A 14,741-nucleotide genomic window follows, 5' to 3' on the forward strand; every position below is an offset into this window, starting at 1 on the left:
CATAGACACTTGGGTGAAGGAAGAGGATTTGATGATCCAAGAGCACGGCAGAGGGGTTCAAGAATGCATGGTGATTTTGACAATGCTGTGAAGGACAAAATCATATTTAATAAGTTCAAAGAAGAATCAAATTCTATCGAAGACTTTGAAGAGTGGGCAAACAAGATGGATCTCTACTTCGAAATCAGCCCAAGGAGCGAGATTGCCAAAGTCTACTTCGCCTCACTTCATCTTGAAGGTTTTGCTCACACTTGGTGGAGGAGGAAGCAATCTCATGGTTATGTCATCACTACTTGGGAAGAATTCAAGAATGACATGGCAGAAGAGTTTACTTCTCGCATGCAAAGGGACAATCACATTGTGGAATGGGACAAGCTAGAGCAAATCACTACCGTGAAGGAATATTCTCATAAGTTTCTAAAGCTTCTATTATACTTGGACGACTTTGATGAGCATTATCTTGTTGTCAAGTATATAAGGGGCTTGAAAGCTCCTATTGGTGGTGATGTCAAGTCTCATGAACCCGCCACTTTGAAGAAGGCAATGATGCTTGCAGAAATTCATGAAGAGAAGTACTTGACAAAGTGGGCTAGCAAAGGGAATATCAAAGGGGAAGTGATCACAAGGACTGACATGGGTTCTCATGCAAACACAAGACCTAATCTTCCAAGATTTCCTACCGTGTATGGTAGAGGGTCTAATAGACTTCCATTTAAACCACCATGGTCAGGTGGATGAGTTTATGCTTGATTTATGCATGTTTATGCATAACAATTATCTAGAGAGATCTTAGGGTTTTAACTGCTAGTACGGAGCAACTAGACGAGTCTCTTAGGTTATGGACCAAGACGGAGAGCTTGGGGGTGGACCCTTCACAACCCTTTGACACTAGTTCACTTGGGGGTGATAAAGTTCATCGGGGGGAAAAGCATAGACACTATTCCATAGATGGCGAGTGCCTTCTGCAAGGGTAGATTTTGCGTACCAACTATTAGTGATTTTTGGGCCTAAATTCATATAGAAAGTTACGATAATCCGAATGCTAGTCATCCCAAGATACAGAAGACATACAGACTAGGCAAAAGACAATTTTATTGGCCTAGTTTGTGTAAGGACGTCCATGACTTCGTGCTGAAATACAAGAAGTGTCGAGTCAATAAACATGAGCACCTCAAGGTTGGAGGTTTGCTGCATCCATTGGATATTCCCAAAGGGAAATGGGAAAGTATTTCCATGTATTTTCTCACTAGTTTACCTAGAATGAATCGAGGGAATGATTCGGTTTAGGTAGTGGTTGACCAATTAACCAAGATGGTCAAGTATATACCTACTAAAAAAATGGTGAAAAGTCATGAGTTGTCTAGGTTGTTCGTCAAACATCTCTAGATGCTATATGGCTTGCTCACAGATACAGTCTCTGATGGAGATAGGAAGTTCGATAGTCACTTTTGGAGGGAAGTCTTTAAAAAGTTAGACACTACTCTCAATATGAGTACGACTGATCATCCACAGTCTGATGGTCAGACCAAGAGAGTCAACCAAGTGTTAGAGGACATGCTTTGAGCATATGCCAGTAAAAAGCAATCCAATTGGGAGGAGTACCTACCGTGTTTAGAGTTTACTTATAATAGTTCGAAACATTGTGCAACTCCATTGTATAGTTTCCAGCCGAGATCTCCTATAGCCGTAGGGCTAGAGAAGGAAAAGTTATAGTTGGTCAAGGAGTTCCTTGAAGACATGCAAGATATGCTGCACAGGAAGCAAAAGATAGCATATGTAGCACACAAGATCGTGTGAAGACGTATGTAGACAAGGTTCATAGAGAAGTTGCCTTTGAAGAAGGTGACTTTGTGTATTTGAAAGTCCCTATGAAGTCGCAGACTTAGATACTACGGTCCCTATGAAGTCGCAGACTTTAAAGATGGGAAAGTGTCAAAAAATTTCACCTTGATACTACGGTCCCTTTAAAATCCTTAAGAAGGTTGGCAGATTAGTGTATAAACTGGAGTTGCCATAGAGCTCTCGAGCTCATCTTGTTTTTCATGTCAATAGACTGTGAAAACCGTTGACCATAAGGAGAACGTAGTTTCTCCAAGAATTTTGGTGGAGTTAATAGAACCACCATCTATTCCACATGAGCCCGAGAGGATTCTCAAATTTAGAGATCGAAACACTAGGCACATTGTGTACTGTGAGACACTTGTTAAGTGGAAAGACCGCGAGGATGAGGCATCCTCGTTGGAGCACTTGAGTACTCTAACCAATAACTTTTCGGAGTTCATTTTCATGGACAAAAACTCTTCTTAAGGGGCACGTAATGTTACATAGCTCGTGCGGCTTACGGGGAGCTCGACCGGCTTTGAGACCGCCTGCCGGAGCGTGGGCAACACGAGCGAGCTGGGGTTTAGGGGAGAGGGCACTCGGGCATAGTACCGCAGGGTGGTCGGATATGTGTGGGCAACACGAACGAGCTGGGGTTTAGGGGAGAGGGCACTCGGGCATAGTACCGCAGGGCGGTCGGGTATGTGTGGGCAAGTAGGCCACCATATATAACCGACAGTGGGGAACCTTCTCCCCATTCCTTCTATGGCTGCATGGTCTAGAGATCTCCTCCCTCCGTCATTATAGGAGCATAAAATGAAGCATCCCATGGGCTATTGCTAGGGGTTGGGGTCATCAATTTGAAGGAGGGATTATTGGACAAATTGATGTACATGGGATTTATGAATGTAAAAGAATTAAGCTTAGGTCATTTTCTCAAAGGTAAAAAACTGTGCCAGTAAAGGTGAAAGAATACATGAGGTGTACTAAGAGCCATGAGCATTTAAAGGAGCTAGGGTCATTTTCTCAAAGGTAAAAAACTGTGCTAGTAAAGGTGAAAGAATACATGAGGTGTACTAAGAGCCATGAGCATTTAAAGGAGCTAGAATCTAGGGCATGTGGAGGTTAGAATCATGAGGTGTACTAAGAGCCATGAACATTTAAAGGAGCTAGAATCTAGGGCATGTGAAGGTTAGAATCATGAGCATTTAAAGGAGCTAGAATCTAGGGCATGTGGAGGTTAGAATCATGGAGAGAATTGTGGAGTGAATCATGGAGGATTAGTAGCTCTTAAGCATGACGCTTGAGCCTAATCAATTTGTACTTAGTCTATAAAAGAGGCTCATTCTAATGAAGATTTAACTCTCATTCTCATCATTATGTTGTCATTATCTTAATCCTATTATGTCTAAGCTAATCTCTTTTTCTTAGCATGGTCATTATGCCTCAACCATGATTTGGATCACTATCTTTGATCCTCCATGATGCCAACAACATAATGAATCACAAAATGCAAAACAAATAATAAACAAAGATTAATTATAATATTTATGATTATATACAAATTGTAAAAATTGACAAGCATCAAGCTTTCCACGTAGATTTAACCATTGTACTCTTAAAAATTGACAATGTCAAGCTCTTAGAAATCAATGATGTCAAACCCCCCTTTGAATTCAATGAGTTTTAAGGTATAGTTTCTCATAACATGTCTCTAGTAAGGACTATCAAAATTCAAGGATAAATTTTCATGATTGGTTGGTGCCTATTTTAATGCAATTAAAATAGGCAATTTCCTGTGATTGGTTGTTGGTGCCTATTTTAATGCAATTAATTTCCAGGCTAGTTTTAGTTGTGTAAAGGACATTAGAGCAATTGAACCTTTGAACCTAGCGGTGTGAACTATGGATGCTCACGCTTTGTTTTTGAGAAAGAAAAAATCAAGGTCTCTGCTTAGTTTTTAAAGGGTTTATTTTGTTTTTTTGGATTGTTTTAGGTTTAGCTAGCTATGCTACTCCTAATTGAAAGGATGAATACAAATAGTATTAAATTTTGTATGATTTTGCCTATTTCTCATTCCTAATCATAAAAATGAACATGTATTTTTCGAGCTTCTAATTATTTTTTTCTAAGTGTTAGTCACTCAAAATCACATAAACTGGCAATCTCCCACTGAATGTAAGGGAAATCAAGATCGTGTCTTTTTTCATAGTGAGTTAAGGGTGTACATGAAAAACATACAACAATTTTATTATTTCATGAAAAACATACAACAATTTGGCCTTTTAAAAGCCCAAATTTGTAAGACATTATTCACACATTGGTTTGCAACAAGACACAAACCTAAAATAAGATCAAAACATGGAACATGTGATATGAAGAACCCAATACTTTATTATTATTTTATTGAGAGTGCACCACCTCTCATCCACATTACCATGTTCATCTTATACTAACCTTGAACACATTCTTTTACATGCTGTATTACCCTAGCGATTTCACTATGAGATATAGTTTCTTAACTCTCTAAAAATAAATTATTTCTTTTATAAAGTGTATTTCATTTTTAAAAAAATCTTTCAAAGTTTATAAAATTTAAACTTAGTTTTAATTTGTTTCTTTTGTTTTACAAGGGGGGAATGAGGGTCTAATTTTAAATATTCCATTTGGGATCTAGAAGCACTATATGTTCTAATTATGTTGTTGGCTATTTTTGCCTCTTTGTGGTGCAAAAGCCATCATAACCTTAGGCTAGCATTGTAAAAAAGGGCACTCAATAGGTGGCGGTTGTTTTGGAGAGAAGAAGAAAAAGGGGGGAGGGGAAGTACAACATAAATAAACTAATGTGATTTTTTAATTCACTTCTTGAAAAACCAAGGTGTTTTTCCTCAACAAGTAAAGCTAGGTTTTAACATGTAAATATGAACATGTATCTCATGAATTAAATTAGTAATACATTGTATGATGCCATGAATTTATAGTATTACTTCCATAAACATGCATACATTGATGGAACCAAATTAACACATCCAATTAAGTTCATTAAATGACCATAAAAATATCACTTTTATACACACAAAAAAGTAGATTTATGGTGAGGTCTCCAAGGATAATTAATGTTTGTTTTGTTGTGTCTAAAATGCAGTACCTTTTGTGGATAAAGTTCTTACATATTAATGAAGCACACCTTTTGACTAAAATGCAATACCTTTTGTGGATAAAGTTCACCTTTTGTTTTGTGTGGACCCACTTGTGTATAGCATTACTCTCCACTAACGTGTGCATTTAATAACCAACCAAATTAGAACCTTCACTAGAGAGAGCTCATTAAGTAATGATCAAATACAACATGTGTTGTGGGCCATGCAAGTGGGCCATGCAATTTGAATGCTACTTATAGTCACATGTTTGCAATAAAACAATCACATGCTTACAATAAACAATAAAACAACCACATGCTTACAATAAACACTATCTTAAATCAAGCCTTCGACAATAATTAAAAATAAGAAGCCATCATCACCATGCTCAACAAATCAAGCCGTCAACCACATGCTTACAATAAATACTATCCGAAATCAAGCCTTCAACATTAATTAAAAATAAGAAGCCATCATCCCACCATGCTCAACAAATATAGATGTATGTGTTGGATTCCTTCTTTTTTCTTGTTTTTCTTGAGAGGAAGTGTGCCAACTCACCAAGTAAAATGATACGAAAATGGAATTCCAATTTTATATAGTCTTCATAAGGAAAACCCTTTTCAATCATTAGAGAATTTACTATTTCAAAGTGTATGAATTGTTTATAATTATTACCACATTGTTGACTTAATCACATATACATATGAAAGCTCTACCATATAGCCAATTAATATATAACAAATTATAATTTTCATTCTTGCCATAGTACACATCATGCTACACTTTACAGAAACATATTACACAAATGGATAACTATTAATGATAAGGAAGATAAAAGTGATTCATCACCATTGAGATTTGAGCTTCCTGCCCATTTAACATTTGAAGACCTTGCCCTTGACAATCATATCACTTTGTCCCCTTCTTTGTTGTTTTTTTCCTACCTCACATGCCATCTCCCCTTCTTTGCTAGTGTGTAATCCTACCACTTCTTTGTTAGCTTTTTTTCTTTGTATACCAAAGGCTACAAGCATTATTAGCAACGTGACACTCTAGAAGCAAATAAAGCTTGATATAGGAATCTATGTTAAAAGTTTTGAAAACTTAAGATGTCGGGTTTTATATTTGGAAGCTTCTCTTACTTATGACGAACCACTTAATTTATAATGACTCTCCTTTGATAACATCCCTTTTCCAACAAGGATCAAAAAATCATTGAAGCTTCGTAGACAAACGTTTTGACACCCCTATGTTCATAAAGCAAATGGCATCATCTAATTTATCCATGTAGAACATCAACATTGCTTCAGATCACCATTTAAAAGAGCATATAGAATGCTCCTCAAGAGTTTGTTGTAGTATGGTAACTAATTATAGAGATTCGCTACCTAAAGATACACACCAAGGTTTTGAAAAGTCAAAACACCTTAAATACTACAAAAACTAAAGACCAATGCCTTTATTGTTTGTCTTTACATTAGATTAAAGGCAATAACAATATGGTTAAGTTGGATATATATCCAAGATATTGATGACATCAACACCCTGGTAATATTTAAGAGCATGAGAGAGAGAGAGAGAGAGAGAGAGAGAGAGAGAGAGAGAGAGAGAGAGAGAGAGAGAGAGAGAGAGATCTTTATGCAAGGTGGCAATGAAAATTAGGTCCCATACACTTTGCCACACGAATTCCCCTTCAAGCACATGAAAATATTTGAAGGATATATAAGAATATTAAATCTTATGACTTTTGTTTTTACACTACTTGATTCATGAGCTTTCCATTATTAGTGGTGATTTGTAAGAAATGAAGATAGAATTCAAATTACATTCACAATAAAATCTTATGACTTTTGTTTTTACACTACTTGATTCATGAGCTTTCCATTATTAGTGGTGATTTGTAAGAAATGAAGATAGAATTCAAATTACATTCACAATAAAATCCTTACATAAATTTGATTAAAGTGAAGCTTTTTATCACTTGTGTAATAATGTTTTTGTAAACACACATCTTATCACCTCTCCAATATTCCTTTCAAACATCCATTTAATAAAGGTGTGTATATTTTCAATTACTCGCAATGTATGCTTTAAACGATGAGATAAAGCCACATAGCTTCACCTTGAAGTGCAATTATAAAAGGGATGCATTCACATGGATTGGTACAAGATTCTTTATTTTACATTATAGATTTTGAATTTGAAGAGCTTTATTTTGTAATACACATAGTAGGTCCATCATTGCTTGTGTTCTTTAAAAAAAAGTAGGAGACCTCACCCACATAAAGACCTTTTTATGTACACTTCAATATCCATTGATGTGTTTTAGATGATGGTTTTTGTATAAGTCGCTTTATTTTACACTATAGAGTTTAACTTTAAAGAGCTCTATCTTGTAATACACATAGTAGGTTCATCATTTCTCATGCTTTAAAAGAAAAAGTAGGAGACCTCACCCACATAAAAACCCTTTTTTTGTACACTTCACTATCCATTGATGTGTTTTAAATGTTGGTTTTTGTACAAGCCACTTTTTCCTTGCTAGCATTTGTGATGTGAGCTTTAGTACATTGTTAGCACCATGATTGAATGTTAAGAAGATGAAACACATTATGGGAAGGTGTTACATTTTGTATTTTAGGAAAATAACAAATATGTCTCTCTCTTGAATCCTAGAAATACTCACATCTAAACCCACTAAATATTATGGCTTGTGTTTAAACATCTCTCATGGTGCATGTTTTTAGGAATTCTTGTTATTATCAAGAAAAAGCAACATATTCTTGAGGACAAGACATTAAGAACATATGTAATGTATTGTGTTAAAAGTAAAGATGAAGGATTTCATCATGCGCTATTGCCAAATATGCGTCCACATAAAGTAAAAATAAGTGAGTGTGTTGTGCTGTGTATGATGTTCACAACAAAATTTCCCTTGTAGAGAGGTTCATTCCATGCATTCACTCACATGGGTCCCAAAACTTCAGATTAGAGCTTACAAGAAGTGACATGTATTGGTGTGACGTCGATACGAAAATTCAAGGTCTTGATTATAAGCTTTATGTATTCTTACTCAAAGGGGGGAAGTCAATTAAGAGGGGAAACTCAAAGGATATGGCCATGACATGAGATGTGGTGTGATGTGTAGCCAAACTAGTAAAATAGGGATGTTGATCAAAAGGGGCAACTAAGAGGATATGATCATCATGGGCGACGTGACTAGAGAAGGGGGCAACTCATAGGACATGGCTATGAAATGAGAAATGGCATGATGTGTAGCCAAAACTAAAATAGGGATGGTGATTGGGAGGGAGTCAGTAATGTGGTTACTCTTATTTTGTATATACTTGTATGGGCCAAAGGCCATGGGACGTGAATAATTGGTGTGGACATAGGGCCAAGTCCACAAGGGTGGATAATTAGTGTGGACATAGGGCTAAGGGCCAAGGCCACAAGGGTGGACATTAATAATGTAGTGTGTAAAGGAGCTCTAGTATAAAAGCCAACTATGAGCTTAAGCATGTAACTAATCACATTACTAATAACGAGAGATTAATCATCTTCTTGCTTCATGTAAGCTTCCATGGTGACCTTCTCCCTTATGAGATGGTACACGTGGCACTCCATGTAATGAGTGTATCCCTTGCAAAGGCCATGGCCATGACATGAGATGTGGTGTGATGTGTAGCCAAACTATTCTAAACAAGGACATCAATTGAGAGAGGCAACTCAGAGGGACACCACATGTGGTGTAACGCGTAGGCAAACTACCAAAACACGTTACAAGCTATACATGTGCACGCACATGCGTGTGTGTGAGGGTTTCAGACTAGGGTGGCAGAATTCGGCCTTTAGGGTCATCACCCAATTGTTTTAAGGGCTCACGTGAGCACAGATTACAGACATAATGTGCTAGACCTAATGTGGATTGCCAGCTCATGGCACAAATTCTTGGTTTCTCTTCCGGCCTTCCAGCTTCGACCGCAACACAAATCTTAGAGTGGCAAACCAATCTCAACCTTTCGCATGGCACCTTTTTAGTTGGCTAGAATATTTGGCGGCGCATGTTTCCACTGTCTTCCATGAAAGCACGCAAACCGCGACGACTAGCTTCCCACCAGTCAGGTCGCCCTAGTGTGAATACGAGCATCGGACACGAGCTGATATGCATACATTTCTACGTGGTCAACAGTGTAACCTCACTTTTGTGCCGTGTGACTGGGGCCTTAGAGGACATGTGCATGAGGTGGGTGAGAAGAGATTCAAAGGATGGGGGGAAAAGTAGGCAGTGTCACACAAGCAAAGATATGAAAGAAATGTGGTGGGGGGTTTGAAAATATGATCAGTTTGTGGAGAGGAAATGAGAGAGAAAAAGTAAAAGTACTATGCATTGGAGGGGTCATCACGCTCCCGCCTTCTGGCACGTCTGTCGCCGCAGCCCGTGAAAGGCAACGCAAAAACAAAAAACAGCAGCAACCAACAGCAAAAAACAGGCCCCCTCCATTCTGCTCGCCCCCCCCCCCCCCCTTGCTTCTCTGCCAGGTTACCTCCCTTTTCTCTCTGCAAAAAGCCTCAATTTCTACAGTTCTGCATTTCTCCTCGCCATAGCCACAAGCTCAAATTCTACCTTGACGCCAATCTGCGATTCGAGGTCTGCTTTTGTCTCCTCTTTTCCTTCGATAAATCCTAATTTCTCTGTCAAACCCACTCCCCCCCCCACATTACCTGCTGCTTCCTCTGTGATGTAACTCTAATTTCTTCTCATAGAGCCATCCGCCCTTCCCCTGCAACGGGTAGCTCGTGCTCATGCAAATTTCCGCCCTTCCGCAGCAGCAGCAACAGCGATGTCGTCATCATCATCCAAGCCGAGAACGATCTCGCCCTTCCGGTTTCGCAAGCCCGCCTCTGTCAATGGCAAGCTGCCGGGGCAATTCCCTTCTTCGACAGCTTCCTTTGGATCTAGTTCGGTCTCAAAAACCCCCTCGCTCCCAGGAAGGTCTTCTACTCCGGGCCGAGGAAGGGCCTTACCGCCGCCAACGCTTCCCACCCCGCAGAAGCTCCACCTGAGCTCCAACTCCTCAGTCGGCTCCGGCAGCCCCAACACCCCCACTTCGGAGAGAATGGACCATCTCAACAGCACGACCAGGGCCAAGGAAAATGTCACCGTTACCGTCCGCTTCCGCCCCCTCAGGTCGGCTCTCTTGAGCATCACATTTTGTTCTCATCGGCCGTTCTTCTGTATGCGAATCCACGAATTTGTGCTTACCATGGTCCATCTGCCCATGATTCAGCTCGAGGGAAATCCAGAAGGGAGACGAAGTGGCCTGGTATGCAGATGGGGACACCACAGTTCGCAGTGAATTCAATGCAGCTACTGCATATGTCTTCGGTAGGTGATCTTACCCTCTATACAGGATTGTTTACAATGCTGCTCGTTTTTTGCCGTGATTTTACCGCAGAACTTGCAAAAGCAGTACACAACTCAGGAGCTACATGCATCATGTTCTCAGCCTTCCTCCGGAGCATGACAAGTGTCAGAGATGGGAATGGGTGGCTAGATGTACATTTTAATTTCTCAATGCTAAGAGAACCCATTGATCCATGGTATCTTAGGTACAGACAGTTTATTTAATCATTAGGGCGCTTAGTGGTGTAGGCACTATAGGTCCAATATCTAGCTTTTGGCCATGTGTTTTCAAGGAAATGCAGAGATGTGTGGGTCAAATGAGTAAACGTTTGTCCTTGACTTGGACAGCATGGACATTGGTTAAGAAATACAGGGTCACTAGGGACCTGGGCTTCCTCCTACCACTTAGGAAGCGAGACAATTGGGGTTGTGGCAAAGTCATCTTTGCCCTCCTTTACACAAAGAAACGATGACTAGCTATAATTGAATGAATAGCTCCTGAGCCACATTGGCTGTAAGCTTCTCTCACCTGAACCACATTAGTAGCAAGATTCGCTAGTTTTCTTCTATGAAATTCACCTTCCATTTGGGCTGATGGTCCAGGGGCAGTGTATTGACTTCTTAAGTGGGTTGTGGGAGCTGTAGCTCTCATTATGTTGCTCTCTAATCAATGAAAGATCTTTTAGTCTGTAAGAAGAAAGGGGTAAACACAGGGTTTATTGTTGCAGAAGGGCTGGATAGGGCAAGGAACGGAGACATGGAAGGTATAAGACAAGATTATCAATGTAGTAAAAGAGATTCACTCAACACTTGAACACTACAGTTTGGCACTGCTTCTGCACAGGGACACGAGAGTCAAAAAAGATGGCCATACAGCAATACACAATTCTTAAAAGGGAGATGCTTTTGAAGCAGTGTCAAAAACTTTGATTTGGAAGATTATTGCACAATCATTAGATTCACATCTGGGTGCCCACACCAGTTTTGGCCCTTCAAGTCAAGTGGATGGGTCACATGTGGGAGCCTGATACTACTGTTCAGGCGTACGATTTATTGCTTTGGTGCTTCAAATGAAGAGAAGAGAGGAGAGAGAGACAGAACATTGGGTCCCAACAACTCACTGAAGGGCCCCTACCTTTTGGTGTATTGGTTTTACTATATGAAGCTGAAATGAGTACAATGCAGATCTTAATCCTTGACCTGAAGATATCCCCCTTCCTTGCGCTAGTTGAGCGCTGGTGTATCCGGGCTGTATAGAAGACTGAAACTTGCTGATCCGAATGTGTACTTACTGGATACAGACTGCATCTTGACTGGGGTTCCCGGATCACCTTTGTTTTGCAGGTCCTGAGTAAAACCCCAATGCCTTTGCTTCTCTACTGAAGAGGAGTGCTGATTGTCAGTGTTGCTTTGCTGACCTGTCCCTGATTCTGCTTGAGCTGATTTAGATCTGAGTTCAGGTTGCTGAAATCAGAAGAGGAGGGAGGGGCTTATTGATAGGGCTATCTGCCCTTGTGTAGGCTGCTTGTCTTGCTGCTGCTTCCTGGCCTCTGCCCAGGCCTGCCCGGTCTCTGCCCAGGCCTGCCCGGTCTCTGCCTGATGTGTCCAGATCCGTCTAGTCTTGTTGAAACCTGTTCAGATGGGCTGCACGGCTGCCTTACTTGGGCATCTTGCCTACTGATCACTATCTGCATGTCTTGTGGCCAACACTTGGCAGAAGAAGCATCTTTGACATCTAAACTGCACAATTGCTTGGACTTACCTTGGCCTGCCTTGATAGCAATTGGTGTTTTGTACCTGATGCTAACCAGAGGGGTAGTGATGTAATCTGAGGGCTAGGAAGCCCAGGGACTAGGAAGTCCAGGGACTAGGAAGTCCAGGGACTAGGAAAGCAGGCTGATTATAACGGTCAAGGCTTATAAATAACTTATAAGTGAGTGAATAATCCCGTAAGTATAGCTTTTATCGGAAAAATCTATGTAAGTGAGGGTCATAGTTGTTTCTCGTACGCGTACGAACCTATTCGTACGTACGAGTCATACGGTACGATACCGTACGAATTCGTACGATATCGTACGGTACGAGTTAGTTAGTTAGTTATTTTCCCCCCCCCCCCCAAATTTTTTTTTCCTTGAAAAAAAAATTCCAAATGCTAAAAAAAAATAGAAACCCTGCTTTACGAAGATCCCAAATGCTCGCAATACTTCGCAACTTTCGTGTCCACTCAGTATTCCATATGGGGTTGTGGAGAGACCTAAAAAATCTGGCGAGGTAGACTGGTAGTGTACACTTGATTGGTAGGATGAGAGAATCTTGCTACATCACTTGGGGATCCTTGGTATAGGTAGGCTAGACAATTAGATTCTCAAGTTATGCACAAGGGAGAACATTTGGACATGGCCATTTTGATCTAGAGAGGAGTCCCTAAACTTATCACCCTAGATGCACTCCTCGTATTTGTGCAAGGACGGTCCCTTAGTCATAAACGCTACACTAGGAGACCTTTGGTATTGCATTACCCATCCAGGTTCTTTTTTGGAGACAATCGGGAGATCCAACCGGGAGAGACACATATCCATGTACTGGTTTCTCAAGCACTGTAGACTCCTCCCCTCCCAACCTTCCCTCACATTCAAGCTTGAAGCTCCATAGCTTGTAAGTGTAAAAAATAAAAACTGTATTTTATCGTACCGTATCCCAAAATTTCATATCGTACCGAATATTCCCGTACGGTATCGTACCGTACGGTATCGTATTTTCGTACCGTGACAACTATGGTGAGGGTTATGGTATTATTGTATCCTTGTGCTATGATTGTCAGTTCTTGGGCCATGAGAGTGCTAAGCCACTCTTGCCAGTTAATAGTGACGCAGAAAGTCTGCCAATGGCCTTCGGGTGGGTCGTCCTGGTGGTATGGGACATCAGGGCTTATTGATATGGTCTGTATGGATGGGAATGTTGACCCTTATGCTCAAGGTTACTGGATCTATGGTTGGGTGGTGAGCTTGAGCATGCTGCTACTGCCCAATTAAATTGACCAGCTCCTCAACCTGCCCAACCTATTATCGGGTCTGTGCGACCCCACTTTTCAGACTTGCTGAATAGTCGGGTCTTGTTGAGACCTATGTAGTTGGGCTACTTGAGTCTTGACTTGGGCATCTTATCTGCTGACCAACTCTCTGCATGTCTGGCTGTTGGCACGTGGCCTAATTAGCGTCAGGACATCTACAGTGCATGGGCTCATCATTTACAATGGTCTCACTAGATGGCCATCCTCCAGGGGACTGACTTGCTTTCCACACAAAGGTGGATCGAGTATCGTTGATCATTTAATGGGCACACTAGGTTTGATACTAGATATCCTCACCTTTCACATCCCTTTCAAACCCTTGGAGGCTGATCATGTTTGCCTTCCCAAGGAAGCCCTACCCTAAACCCATCAGTCATTGTACCAAAGTCCATTTTGATCATGACGCAGATGTGGTTTATTGTAACACGCGGAAGTTCTGAGAGTCTTCTTTCAGCCCTAAACACTCTTGGAAAACCATCTGATGCAAAACGCAGATATAGAGAGAGAGTAGAGAGAGAGAGATGTGCTGGAAATTCAGTATATTGATATGGTACAAAAAGGTACTCAGTCTACAGCCCTAGGCTGCCTTCATAAAAAGGTGTAAACACCCAAAAATCTGTCCCCCTATGGGACTCCTATTGACCCAGTCCCTAATGGAATGAATGGCTAACACAATGAGCACAAGGTCCCCTTTTATAGGACCTTTCCAGGTTTGGCCAACTGGCCGACTGCTGGTCGGGCAGTTCCACGACCATACAAGCTTTTCAGCGCTGCCCGACTGCTGGAAACGCTGTCTGACTGGACTCTAGTTTACACACAATGAAGCGCCTGCAGGCTGACACACTTCTGGCACTGCTGACGTCAGCCGACAGTCCTTTCTGGCAGCCGACAGCTTCTTCCATGCCTTGCTCCAAGTCCTGCTCCACTTTTCACTGCCACAAGTGCTCTGTGCTCTGTGCTCAATCATTCTACCTGGTTCATACTCTTTGTTTGGCTGCCTCTTCTGGATTTAGCCCTTAGAATGTCCATGGCATCTATGATGCACATGACATTTATGGCTCCAAGCTTTACTATTGCCTTTTGTATCGTGAGTTTCATGAGTTTAGCAATCCACTTTTATGAGACTTCAAACTTTAAAAGATTTAGAGAGAGAGATAGAAACTGCACACCAGATTGGGTCCTGAATTACCCACTAAAGGGGCCCCTATCTCGTTACCGGAATAGTATTTGCTTTATTACTTTGAAGAGAATGACTTTGGACTGATGTGATAAGCCAAACGCAAGATCTCGGAGGACCAAG

At 40.9% G+C, this 14,741-nt stretch overlaps 1 protein-coding gene across 2 annotated transcripts in view; it reads left to right on the top strand.

The window, feature by feature from the left end:
• The first annotated feature begins 9,317 nt into the window (after positions 1-9,317).
• Positions 9,318-14,741, top strand: part of LOC147612898 (kinesin-like protein KIN-7C, mitochondrial) — a 67,700-nt gene continuing 62,276 nt past the window's right edge. For both annotated transcript variants that reach the window (XM_086782172.1, XM_086782173.1), the window contains exons 1-2: positions 9,318-10,155; positions 10,256-10,353. In XM_086782172.1, coding sequence (XP_086638298.1) covers positions 9,809-10,155; positions 10,256-10,353 — 445 coding nt within the window. In that variant the 5' untranslated portion in view covers positions 9,318-9,808. The remainder of the gene's footprint in view (positions 10,156-10,255; positions 10,354-14,741) is intronic.

This window comes from Cibotium barometz, chromosome 44 (genome assembly GCF_041138505.1).
Source record: "Cibotium barometz isolate CiBa-2024 chromosome 44, ASM4113850v1, whole genome shotgun sequence".
Taxonomy (NCBI): domain Eukaryota; kingdom Viridiplantae; phylum Streptophyta; class Polypodiopsida; order Cyatheales; family Cibotiaceae; genus Cibotium; species Cibotium barometz.